General features: G+C 44.3%; 1 protein-coding gene across 9 annotated transcripts in view; it reads right to left on the bottom strand.

The window, feature by feature from the left end:
• The window catches only part of LOC121080569 (NAD-dependent malic enzyme, mitochondrial), a 39,655-nt gene extending 29,109 nt beyond the window's left edge, over positions 1-10,546 (bottom strand). For all 9 annotated transcript variants that reach the window (XR_005825417.1, XR_005825418.1, XR_005825416.1 and 6 more), the window contains exons 1-2: positions 10,419-10,546; positions 3,048-3,172 (exon numbers count right to left, since the gene is read on the bottom strand). Coding sequence is in view for 4 of the 9 variants with exons in the window: in XM_040578665.1 (XP_040434599.1) it covers positions 3,048-3,155 (108 nt within the window). In the remaining 5 variants the exon portion in view is untranslated. The remainder of the gene's footprint in view (positions 1-3,047; positions 3,173-10,418) is intronic.
• Positions 10,547-12,774: the final 2,228 nt, after the last annotated feature.

Raw genomic sequence — 12,774 nt, 5'->3', positions numbered from 1 at the left:
CTGTAACAAGAACTAGTGCCACAAGGTAGAAACATCAGCAACTAAAATACAGGAAGCATCACAAATTATTCAGTCACAAATTTGCTGCAAGCACACAGAAAGCAAGCATACAAATGTTACAGGTCATGTATTTCCAGTGAAGATAAACATACTGATGCACTCTACATGGCAGAATGGACATCACCAGTGTCAGGGATCATCTACTCATGCATCATCTGTTCTGTGCTGGAAGAAGAAATCCTGGCCCTTGAGCAAGAATCCAAAGCACTACCACAATATACATAACATCTTAACTGTCAGTACTAAACAAATGAAATTGTCCTAACTGTTCTAAGTGCCCAAGAAGCTTAAAATGCTGACTTGGCACAGCAGGGTTCTCCAGCAGAATAAAAGGTCCTGAAGCCAATTAACTGTAATTTGAATCCCTGTCAGAGAGTAGAAATCAAACATCATGGAAGACTGGAAATATACACAGATACCAGCAATGCAGTTACGGTAGGTTCTGCAATTGTTTGGCTGCAACAGCAAGGGCATTACTGAGATACTTCATGACCTTTTCTGAGCCACTCTAACAATAAACGTTCGAAAGCTGGCCTTCAAACATAAAACCCCAAACCTGTTGGTGTAGGTATAGTATGCACCTTTAAAAGGTAAGGATGGGAAAGAAAAGGAAAAAATAAATGGTACAAGAAAAACCTGCTCCAATGACAAAGAACAAAGAGCAGATTAATCTGCACAAGAGGGAAGGGGTGGTTTTCTGTTAACGATGCTGCCATCTTGCAGCTCTTATTTTAGGGCCCACATATATTAAAGGAGACCAGATGTTCTGTAGAGTTGATAGGGACTATAAAAATAAACATAAGCAACTAAAACAAGTCATAAAATGACAATCTCAAACTGCCAGCAAGAGATAAAGCCCTTTATCTATGCCTGTATGAATATGAGATATATATGCATGCGGCACTGTGGGCAAGAAAAGCACAAAAGGTAAAGTACTATGCATATTTAGTCAATCATTTATTTCTCTGGTGAATTTCCAAAATACATTTCTATACAGATACTGCATCCAATATCAAGCAGTTACCACTTCACTAGCTTACAGATCCATTCCAACAGGTGTCACCCTTAACAACAGACTGATGCAGAGCCAAACAAGCATGGAAGTTTTTTTCCTCTCACAAGTATCTTTTCTTGGTGACATTCAGAAGTTTTAAAAAAAATATCAACTATTAATACGCAGCTCGCTGCTCTTCCCTTTTCCTCAAAAAAAGGCATTAAAAATACTGCCTTGTGCTCAGTCCACCAGAGAATTCCAGGCTTAAAACAAAACAAAAATTAGAAAGATATTACCACCAGAAAAACAGTAAGAAATGACCTATTGTTTTTGTTTCTGAATACTGTTGCATAATCAGCACTTGGTAAATCTTAGAGGGCTTGAAATAATTTCCACTGGCATGTCAAAGTGTTTCTAGCTCAGAAAAGTCTCAAGATAATCTGATCTTGACAAATCACACCAATCTACTCTTTTCTCCTTCCCTGACACAGCAATCTCAATTTTACTTTTGTAGTCAGCCAGTCTCTAACAGTTCTCTCTCTGTATAGGCAACCTGCATTCACGCAGTATCAAGGCAGCTCACACTACACTATCCCACACAAGAAACTGTAAGAAACATGGCTGCAGGTCTGTATGTTGTTTTCTTCCTTTCTTTTCACAACACTTAGGAGTCATGCTTGCCAAAAGACCCACTGCAGCAATTCTCCACATAGTTACAGGCAAAACACAAGGAGATGCAGCATGCAGTTCCCAGCTTAATATCCTCCCCAGCTATTTTGAGCCCACTGGTCAACTTCTAATTTTGATAAAGAGAGAGGGACGGGGAGAAGGTTTTGCTGTGCAAAACAAAGAGCCAGCCTAGCCCTTCTGCTGAAAGGCTCAGGGTTATGTGCCTGGCTTGCCACCTGGCCAATTTAACACAAAACATGCTTATTTGTGTCTACGCATGGGGCACATGGGAAGGAGCTAAGAATACAGGGGGAGAGAAGAAGTCAGGGCCATGGGCAGAAAAGGAAGGGAAGGAAATTTACAGCGAAGAGGATATGTAAGGCATTATAGGAAGGGAAAAAAATAAAATCAAGAGAATGGGGAAAAGGAGAAAAGCTAAACATTAAAAACACAGGATAAAACTATGGAAGTCCACCTTCCATTGCTAAATTGGCTCAGGAAATACCCTGTCTGAGGCAGCTGGATTTGTCACCTTTCTTGGCCGCTTTACATGTCTTGGCCCAGCTACCAACAAGTCCTCATCTCATTTCTTACTAGTTTTAGATTACACATTAATTGTTTCAAGATTCCTAAAGGCTACTACTGCTCTGGGGAAAAAAAAAAAAAAAAAAAAAAAGATATTGGGGATTGGGTTGTGGAAATGGGAAAATTTTTGTGAAGGAGTGGGAGGAAGCTACTTTTTTAGGAGAAGTTCCTCCCAATGCATGGAATTAACATAACATTTCTACCTCCCAGCTAGTGCCATTCAAGGCTTATTTTTAGATGCCCTCTGTCCAACTCTCTGCACAGGAATGTTTCTTACTGATATGGCTTGGTCTCAATTCTGTCTTGCAGGAAGAAGCCAGGACTAGGACAAAGAGGCAAAGACTTTCCATAACTAGCAAGACTGATTTCAGAATTAACTTTTGCAAACTATAAGACTATCTGCTAAAGCTTTACTTCAATTCAACCAGCCCCATAATTAAGCCAATAATCAGCAAGAACCAGTGACTTCATCTGGCACAAGGAAGCAGCGGTATTTATTGTGTAAACCACAGCAAACCAGGGGATGCGCAGGCTGACAGAAGGAGAAGCTGTTACTGGAAGGCCTTGTACTGTAAGTGTCCAGGTAGTAAACTTGAAATGATCACTGACTCCTCCATCTTCTGTACCCTTTTTTGGCTGTGGCCCAGTACATGTCCTGGAGGTGGTTTAACCCTGGAACAAGGCTCACTGAACAATTACCAGATGAAGATAAGATATTTGACAATCACACACTACCAACCTTGTTTGTTCGTGGGTTTAACATCAGTGGCTTGCCTTTTTCTTTCGTATGTGCACTGCGACACACCATCACGCAGGGAGTGGCAGCTACTCTTAGTTGGGAGAACATTTTTTTTTATACTGCACCTGGGAAAGAAAAAAAAGAAAATCATTCATATACAGAGGCAATGGAACCAGTGTTCATATTTGTAGGCCATCTATTGTAAAAGAAATAGGCACATGCTAGATAAAACTCTTTGCTCTAACACTGTGATAGTAACTCAGAATCACCTTGCAGCAGCCAACTGGAAGAAAAAGAAGGAATGCTTTACAACGAGAGTGCATGAGCGAGTGGAGATAAAATACAGGGACACTGATGTGAGCTAGCATTGTGCTGTAGGCTGTAGTCAACCAGCATTCACTATGTGTTGCCTTATAGCTGCACCATAAACCCAGAGCAGAACTGCCATTAGCAAATATTAACCTTCTGTGGTGACCCTGCAACTGGCACCAGTGCAAATACCAAGCAGGGCAGAATGACTTGGGCTAGTGCAGCAAGAAGATTTTAAGCTGAGTTGCTCCAGCAGCTTTCTGAAAATGAAATCTTGTGGCCTGGACAAGAAAAAAAACTAGATTAGAACAAAATGTAGACTTAAAATGGTCAGAAATTCACTGAACTCTGGATTCCATGCTTAGATTTTTTTAAATTCCAAGCCTAAAAAAAGGCTATTTTTAGAGAGAATATAGTCTTTTCAATAACTGACATGTTTCCCTAACAAATAAAAAAATTGTTAGTATCACTCAAAGCTTAGTTCTTAATCTTGCCAGGTGATAACTCCTAAATCCATTTTACTCAAATATTAACTGCAAGCTCTTTGGAAGAGAAATTATCGTTTATCATGTGCTTGTAAAATGCAGTACCACCAGGGAATGTGTACTGGACTCATCTCTAAACATTATTTCACCAACACAGAGAGACAACAGCAATGACAGTGAGACCATACAGAGGACCATGGCCTGTATGAAGACACATTAAGATGGCAGGCCAGAAAGGACAGATGTATGCAGCTTGGATACAGTATCATGCAGAATCCTGACACGGGGAGAAGAAAAAAAAAAACCAACCAACAAATCCCTTTAGCAACAGGCCTATAGAGTCAGTGGAGAAAGGCAGAGATCCGGGATCAGCACAGCAGGGAACCCCTCTCCATTGCAATTGGTGTGGGTGGGGGACCCCAGCAGCCAGAGCTCCATCATCCCCTGGCCTGGCTGCAGGTTCACATCCAAGAGACATGCAAGGACAGTAAAGCAGGTATGAGCCATTTTTAAGGAATGAAATAATGCATGGTTTGGATTTTTAATTTCTTCCAGATGGAAGCCAAAATTAGATTAAACAACAAAACTTCATTATCTTAAATATAGCCTGACTACTTTAGAAGACCTTCTTATAGTCAAATTTACACATAATCAGCTTTTAAAATGGCACACTGATCTTACAAGTTACAATCTAAGGATTTTCTTCAAAATCTTTCCAAGCATTAAGAGAACATGCAAACATTTAATATTTTTCATCAACAGTTATACCCAAGTTTCTCTTTCACCTACTATAAAGCATAGAGGAAAGCAGCACTGTTATTCAGCAGGATCGCTTTCTCTCATCCTTTGTTTGTTCAGGCCTTGCAACTGAAAAAAAAAATCCACTCAAAACCCATGTGTTTAGTTGTTTCGTGGTGAAGAACATAAATTTACTGTGTGGAGACAGGATGAATGGAAGCCTTGCCAGCACCACAAATGTTGCTTTTAACATGATAATTCCTCCCTAAACCAGCCAGCAGTGGACTAAACAACACTGGTCTGCCAGAACTTGGGGCAGCTGAAAATCAGGATCAGATAAGCAAAATTCATTTTGTGTTGCAAAACAACCAGCCTTTAGGAATGGCAAATTCGGTCTTAACTGTTTTAAATTCTGATTGTTCATTTGCCATTGTTACACAACTGTGAGTCCATCTCCTTATGCACATGAGGCTAAAAGTAATCTGCGATTACAGCATCGCAGCAAACCTCAGCCCACATCCCATCAGTCTGGTGTTAGGGGGGCTTCAATGGGTCATGAGCAAATGCCTTAAACGTGGAATTAAAAAGTAGGCCAAACAGCACACCTCAGCCTACTCTAAGTTTAAATTACTTTGTTGCAATTAATAAGCATTTAAGAACCAAACAAGACTGTGGCCCAGATTTCTCTTAACTTGATCAATTAACTCTCTAATCAACTCTCTAATCAAGAGAGAGAGAGAAAAAGACTTTTCAGGGGTGTGATTAAAATCTTACTTTATTCTCTTCCCTATGAGAGAGAAGACCTGCTCCTCTCCTCTGAGGTGACATACCGGCACGTAAAACAATTCTCTTGCTGGGGGTACTTCAGATGCATAAAGCAAGTGGGAGAATCAGGCTTCATTTTTCACTCAGTCCCTCTGTTTATATGCAAGAGAGATAATCCCAGTTAATTTATATCCAGCATAAAACCTGACTGGTAACTCAGTCCTGAGCTCTTCTTTCCCTGCTCTTCCAATTGGTTCCTATTTCCGTTTCAACTCCCTTCTTGCACATCTCCTCTAGCTCCTTTTGTGGCAACTTTTAAACATGTCTTACCAAGAATCTGCCTCCAAAACTCAGTTTAATGTGGCTTACCCTGAAAACACAAAGCAAGCATCCTTGCCTATCCCCCATCCATACTCCTCTGTAAGAGTGCCAAGAGCTCTACCTGCATGGCCATGGCCCTCCATGACTCATCTACCTTCTACTCCCCGCTCTGTTGGCTGCCAACTTGGCAAGAACAAGCCACCCATCAGCTCATGTCTTTCCACTTTAGAAGTCCAAAATCCTCCTCAAGAATACATGCACAGGACAATCCAGAAACCCTTAGGATTAAAAATCAAGGCCACATCCGTACATGCCACCAGTGTCTTGATGTTTTTTACAGCGAAGCTCCCAGGCTGACTCTGCTCACCCCCAAGCAGAGGCTCACAGGGGGGCTTGAGCCAGATGCAGCACTGGGGTAGCCATAAAATTCACACCAGGAGTTTGGGATTCCCGCTAACAACTTCTCAGACAGAAGATGCCAACAGACAATAAAAATACACGGTACAACTGACAACAAATAACATGCCCTGGGCAGCACCACTTCCCCTCTGGTCTCATGGGGAAGACAGAAGGGATATAAAATCTTGTGCCTAGTACTTGCCAGCTCTGCTTCTGCAAAGCATTTCGGGCAGGCAACAAGGTGCAAGGAGAGGTTTGGAAGAAGGGTCCCCAAACAGATACCTGGTTTCAAGGAGACTAAAGGGTTGGGTCATGCTGCTTCATGGGAAGGTTTTTAAATGGTTTATGATAGGTTTTGTAGAAGAGGGGCCAGGCTTGAGATGGTGGTGCTTTAACCATAAGAAAAAGGAGATATTATTTTGATGGTAGAAGCTGTAAAAAGGGGGGTGTTGCCATGACATGAAAAAATACATTGCACAACCTCAGCCCTCTGTCTCCCACGAGAAGGAATTAGGAAAAAAACAGAGGAATTCAAAGAAGAATAAAATTCCTGCCGAAATATGTGTCTCCATAACCAGAACAAGGATTTCTTTTCTTCTTTCAGTACCTGACAATGGTAAGGACTAAACAAGACTGTTGTGCACCACTGGACTTAAACCAATACAATGGGTAATTTTTTATTTATTACCACATACATGCTGTGTCACAATTTAAGATAATTAAATTATTCGGCATGCCAGATGACAGCTCTCTGCTGTGCCTTATCAGGAGGCATCTGGCCAGGTCAAACTAATTACCAATACTGCACAAGTGCCCTTATCTAGGAGCAAATGTTTTGCTGCTGCAATTATGGATTTGTTAAACTGCAAAAGCTACCTTTAAGGGAAAGGTTCCTCATACTTTTAAAAGGTACAATTATGTTGCTCGCTCAGAGTCAGGAAGCTCAGTGTCAATTAAAGCAAGGTCTGCTTCAATTCCTGCACAGGCTGCCTGACTCATTGATTATACCTTAGCAAGGAGTATCTCTCAGTGGACAGCAACATGCGCTCCATGACTTTGCAGTCTTCCTTCACTTTGAAAGGTGGCTAAAGAGAAATCTATTTCAAGTATTCCTGAAATCCTGTGTAAATGAACAGTTCCGGTCTTTCTTTCATGTACAGAAATTACCAAGACATGTGCATTAATAGAAACTTTTTCTTGATAAACACAAGCTGGAATTATTCATTCAAGACCATACAGGCACCACAGTTTCCAATCTTTCTGGCCTCAATCAGTTTTGGTATTTTGGGCACCACTGCTCTAGGGCCAACAAACATTTTCTCTTACATTGCCACAGCAATCTATCCAGTGAGTCTGCAGTATCCCCAGGCTGGTGTGGATACACCACCATACTATCTTTTCTTTTTTTTTTTCCTAAATGAAACAAGCCTTGACACAAACCAGGCACACACTAGCTGGCTTCATCACTTCAATAATGATAAAGCAGTCAAAAATTATTACATTAGGCAAGTACCAACTATAACTGCATCTCCCAATGAGACTTTTACTCAAGAGAAAGCAGCTTTCCCTGCACCTGCCACCCTGCAGTGCATGCTTTGCAGATCAAGGGGGAAGGGGGCACTTGCATTTTACAACAGGAGCATCCCAGTGTGTACATGTATGGAGGAAGGAGCAGATTGATGAGGCTGGGCAATGCTGTCCTGCACAGCAACTTAGCATCTCTGATTCCCTGAGCTGACCAGACACTGTTGGAGGGAGTTAGCAGAAAATGGTGGTAATATTATTTCAGGTTCCTTCCAGCAAAGTCCTGAGCTGTCACTTTAAAGGATATTTCTACTGTATCTTGAGATCTGCAGATTAAAAGGAACAAACATATGGGGAGGTGTTACTAATAAAATGTTTGGCAGTGATAAGCTGGTCACTTTGGATGCAGATCTTCAAGATACTGAAACTACTTTTCTTCCCTCTTATTCTGAGGCAACCGGTTCAGCAAGGAGAAAAATTAGATGTGCAGTAATTCAGTGGAGAAAGTTAATAACACGAGGCTTGAAACATCCAGCAAATAAAGCACACTTAGGCAAATTCAAAAGTGAATAATAGCAGAACACCTTTGCAAAAAGAGCATGTGTTCTCTAAATTGCTTTAACTTACAATATTATAAAACTTCTTGCAGCACAACTAGAAAGTAGGACTAAATGATTTGATATTGGAGTCTTGGTTCATAAAAGTTCTTATCACATGACATCAAAGAGCTATTTTATTATACATTAATGATCTGGCCTAAACATTTTTCTGAAGTCAGTCCATTATCTTGTACTGTGGAAACTGCAGCAGCATCTACTTTGACAAGAAGATGTACTCACATTCTTGATTTTATTCCATTTGTCTGACTGGGAGGGCTACCAGTAGTAAAGGTAAGTGCATCTGTGTATGTGGGACAAAGGCCTTATCCTGCAGAATCCTTAGAAAGATTGCAGAAATACACAGAAAGTCACTGTTGCTTTATTCTGCAGAACTGGTACATTCCTGTACAAGAACTGTTTTCTTCAGTTCACAAATAGGGATTTTTTTTGGATAGGAGAGTGAAACAAGGATGTTCTCAATAACTGCTACACACTTATAAAAGGGAATTCTTCCCAGAACAGCTCAGCAATAAACACTGAGAAACAAAGCCACATGCTCATTTAGTGCCAATCAGGTAAAGTATAAGCCTGCAAACCGCTTATAAACACCCCTGTGCACTACAGTTAGGACTTTAAAAAAAAAGAAAACCACCTGCTTAAATTACAGAAGAATCTGAAAAACTATCCGTAGTAAAAGTGAAGTGCTCCTTCTGTTGCAATAAAGGGGCTGCCACCAGTCGTAAAGATGAACGTTCAATTAGTACTCACTCAAGCACAGCGCACTACCACGCGTTTTGACTGCTTTGCTCTTAGTTTGCAGAAGAAAAAGCTTCAAATCTTGTCTGCACTCATGCTGCTGACTCGTAACGCTACCACACAGGACTCTCAGAAGTTTTGTTCTGGGACTGTTAACACACACTTTCTCTTAAAATACACACCCAGACTAAATTTCTACAGACCTTATCATGTCAGGCACTGGTGGCTGCACACACACATGGATTACTTGCAGAGTTTCATATTCTGTCTGCCTCTTCCTGTTACCCACGTATGTACACAGATACAGATTTCCCTTTGGAATTAAGAATGCAAAGATACCAAACAATAGCTTGCTTGGCTACAAGACTGTCCTTTTTTATCAGCCCCTTATCAACAGGTTGCAAGTTTTCAGGTTTCTTCAAGAGATTGATGCCATGATACAACACACCAAGTTGCTCAGAGACGAGCACTTATCTGGTACCATTTAACATTACGGTGCAGCAAGTCCAAGGGGCACATAGAACCTGCAACAGTGGCATTTCAAACAGCCACCACCACTTCTTTTAATAGCCAAGAAGCAAAACCCAATGACCAGAGAGACTAGCTCTAAAAATACCAGGCAGCCTGACCATGTTTCCTCTTCCAACCCTGCACCAGCAGCTCTGCAACTTCCCAGCTTTCACTCTCTAGCTTTTAGGCCCATCAAAGTTCACCACAGGTTGAAAGTCATCATGGGGGTCCATCAGCCAACACCGAGGAGCTGCAGAAAGAGCTAAATGTGGGGAATTTGGGGGCAGCGTCCTCCCAGGCTTGACCAGAGGAGCTGCTACCAATGATAGGGCTTGTTCTCGGCGGGTGACAGCTGCGTACTTGTCACCCATTTTGACAGCTGGTAAACACACACCCTGCATGGCCTAGGCAGCGCACGCCCTGTTGCCTCTGAGGCAGGACCTGAAGTATTTTCCACCTGCCGCCAGGGCCGGCCAGGCCGAGGGCAGCAGGCCAAGGCAGGCCTCCGCTACCCCCCGCAGCAGGCCAAGCCTCGGGGCCTGCCGACACACAGGGGTGAGCTGCTGTTGTACTAGGCTTCAGTCGGCACCAGGGGACACGGAGCTCCCTCCATCCCCATTCCCGGCTCCCGGGCGGGCCTCGTGTACCCTCACAGGAGGACGGGGCTGGCCGCATGCCCGGGCCCTCCCGGCCCTCGGTGCCGCCCCGGTCCTGCCCATCGCACACCCTCCGGCTGCTGCTCGGTGGCACACTCGGCCAGGGCACGAAGCGAGCGGCCTCTCCTCACCCTGGCAACACGCAGGCGACAGGGCCGGGGGCCAGGTTTCAAAGGGGGGAGGCACTCGAGAGAGGAAAGGTTGCAAGGGTCGAGGCTCTGGAAAAAACGCCCCCAAAATACGGGGTTGTAAGGAGACAAGAGACCTTTCGTACGCCGATTGTAAAATTGTTATCAGAATGGGATCTACCTCCTCCTGTGGCTGCTGCCCTCTGAGTGATGCTGGCTGAGGATCCGTTTCTATTGTGCAACGGCAGCTCCCATCCGCTGAAGCTCCGTCTGCCTCGGAACCCGCCACTGAATGGAGCAAACAAGGAGACACCGGGGAGGGACACCCCGGAAGGCGGGGTGTTCCTCATGACTGACAACCCAGCGCAGCCAATGAAAAGGAAGCCGGCTCGCCGGCCGGCGCGACCAATGCGCTTCCCGCTCCGCGGCTCCCCGCCCCGACGGAAGGGAAACAGGGCCAAGCATAGCCGGGCGCGGCCTGTTAAATGTTAATTAGGGCAGGAGCGACAGCGAATCGGCGTGGAGAGGCGCGGCGCCGAGCCCAGCGCCTGAGGGGCGGGGCTCCCGATAAGGGGCGGGGCGAGGGGTTGTGTGAGGGACTGTGGTCATGAGGGACCGTGACGGGACCGGGGCTCGTGACGGGACCGGGCTCGTGAGGGGACTGGAACCGTGAGAGGGTAGCAGCTGCGAGGGGACAGGGGCCGTGAGGGGACCACAGCTGTGAGGGGACCACAGCTGTGAGGGGACAGGGATGGGGGCTGTCAGGGGCCAGGGGCCGTGAGGGTGCCCACGGGCACCCAGGGTGGCAGGGCTCCTGAGGGAGCACGCTGGGGAGGAGGGCGAGGCAGTAAGGGCAAAGCAGCAGGAAGGTAGCAGAGAGGAGGCCTTTTGGTGGCAGGGGAACAGAGTCCCCCTGGGTATAGCTGCTTGAAGCAAGACAGACGCTGCTTCCCGATGTCCGGGGCCACAGTGCTGGTTCCCCTACACGGATCAGAGCTCCTCAAAGCATGCAGAGCCACAGCACTGAGGAGTTATCCTCTGCCTTATGTGCTTCCATACAGAGCCTGAAGGACTGGAATACCCTTTGATTAAAACAGAAGACTTGGCAGAAGATGGCGAGGCAGCTAATGCTGCAGGTCAGCAATAAAATTACCAGGCCCAGAAAAGAACTGTGATCTCAAAAAGCATCACACTTCATAACATAGGATTGTTAGTCCTAATGCTGGTCTCACCTTCTTAATAGAAACTATACTCTTCCTCAGCTAAGCTTTCACAGTGTTTGGAGAGGGAAGGTATAATGGTATTAAATGTGACCACTCAGCTTGTCTGAGACTTCATCTGTCTCCTTTCTAACCCAAACTCTGAGATGTTTTCCAGTGTTGCACATTATGAGGCTGTTAATTCTCTGCTGGCACTTAATATGATTTAAATTGTTAGATGTACAAATGAGCACTGTGCAGTTAAGAGAAGCAGAGTTGCTATAGTAACTGGAGCAATAATATATAAACCCTTTTAATCAAAACCTTGTCTAATCATGATTTTGAGGCCTGTCATGAAGTGCATATTCTGCTGCTTTCCACCGTCAGCATGACACTGACGGCTTTGAAACGTTTCTGAATAATGTGGTGCTGCACCTATAAACAAAGGGGATTGCTAAAATAACATGCAAGATCATGATTTTGTGACTGACTAAAAATTGAAGGCATTTAAAACCACCAGACTTCATACCCGAATAGCATAAATCAGTATTGCAGTAAACTCATGTCATTGTAGACTGGTTGAGGATCTTGCCCCATATAGCTAACAGAACAGTTAACGCCTTGCTGAAATATACTGCATAACACTCCCTTGTGAAAGAATGTCTGTCTTGAAAACTGTGTTGTAATTAGTCCCAGAAGAGAAAAACCTCCACCCCAGGGAATGGGATTTGGCAGAACTGCAGGGTCTGAAACTTCCGGCAACAATTTTTAATGGGAGGGAGAGCTTTCATTTCTAGACAGCACACCCACGACTTGTGCCAGCATTTCCTCCCAGCAGCTCTTTGGTATCAGGTTCATTCCCCAATGCAGACTCACCAAAACTTTGGTTTGAGGTGGCCGTGCTCCACCTCAGTCTTGTATAGTTGGGCAGCAGCAGCTTGGAGCGATATGTCACAATACAGCCCAGCCTACTGCCTGATAACACCAACTTGGCTTGTCCTAAGGCAACAGGGGTGCTTTATGTCTGATTTATATAGACAGCAACTCCATGTACCGTGGGACTCTGCTTTCTCAAGCCTGTTCTTCATCTCATGCTACTACATAGCCACCGAGTGACTGTTACATGTATAGCTAATTCATGCAACTGCCTGTGCTGTAGAACAAGAGCAGCAGTTATTTCTTCTTCCTCCCGAGGACTTTTATCACCTTATTTGGTGATCAACACAGAAGAGTTTCTTTTGGCACACACAATGTTGTTGCTTTGCTGTTGCCAAGAGAACAAGTGGGAGTCCTTGGCATTCCTCAGCTTGGTAAAGCCAACTGTCACAGCTCTGCTAT

Source organism: Falco naumanni, chromosome W (assembly GCF_017639655.2).
Source record: "Falco naumanni isolate bFalNau1 chromosome W, bFalNau1.pat, whole genome shotgun sequence".
NCBI lineage: Eukaryota > Metazoa > Chordata > Aves > Falconiformes > Falconidae > Falco > Falco naumanni.
This window is presented reverse-complemented; position numbering and strand designations above follow the sequence as displayed.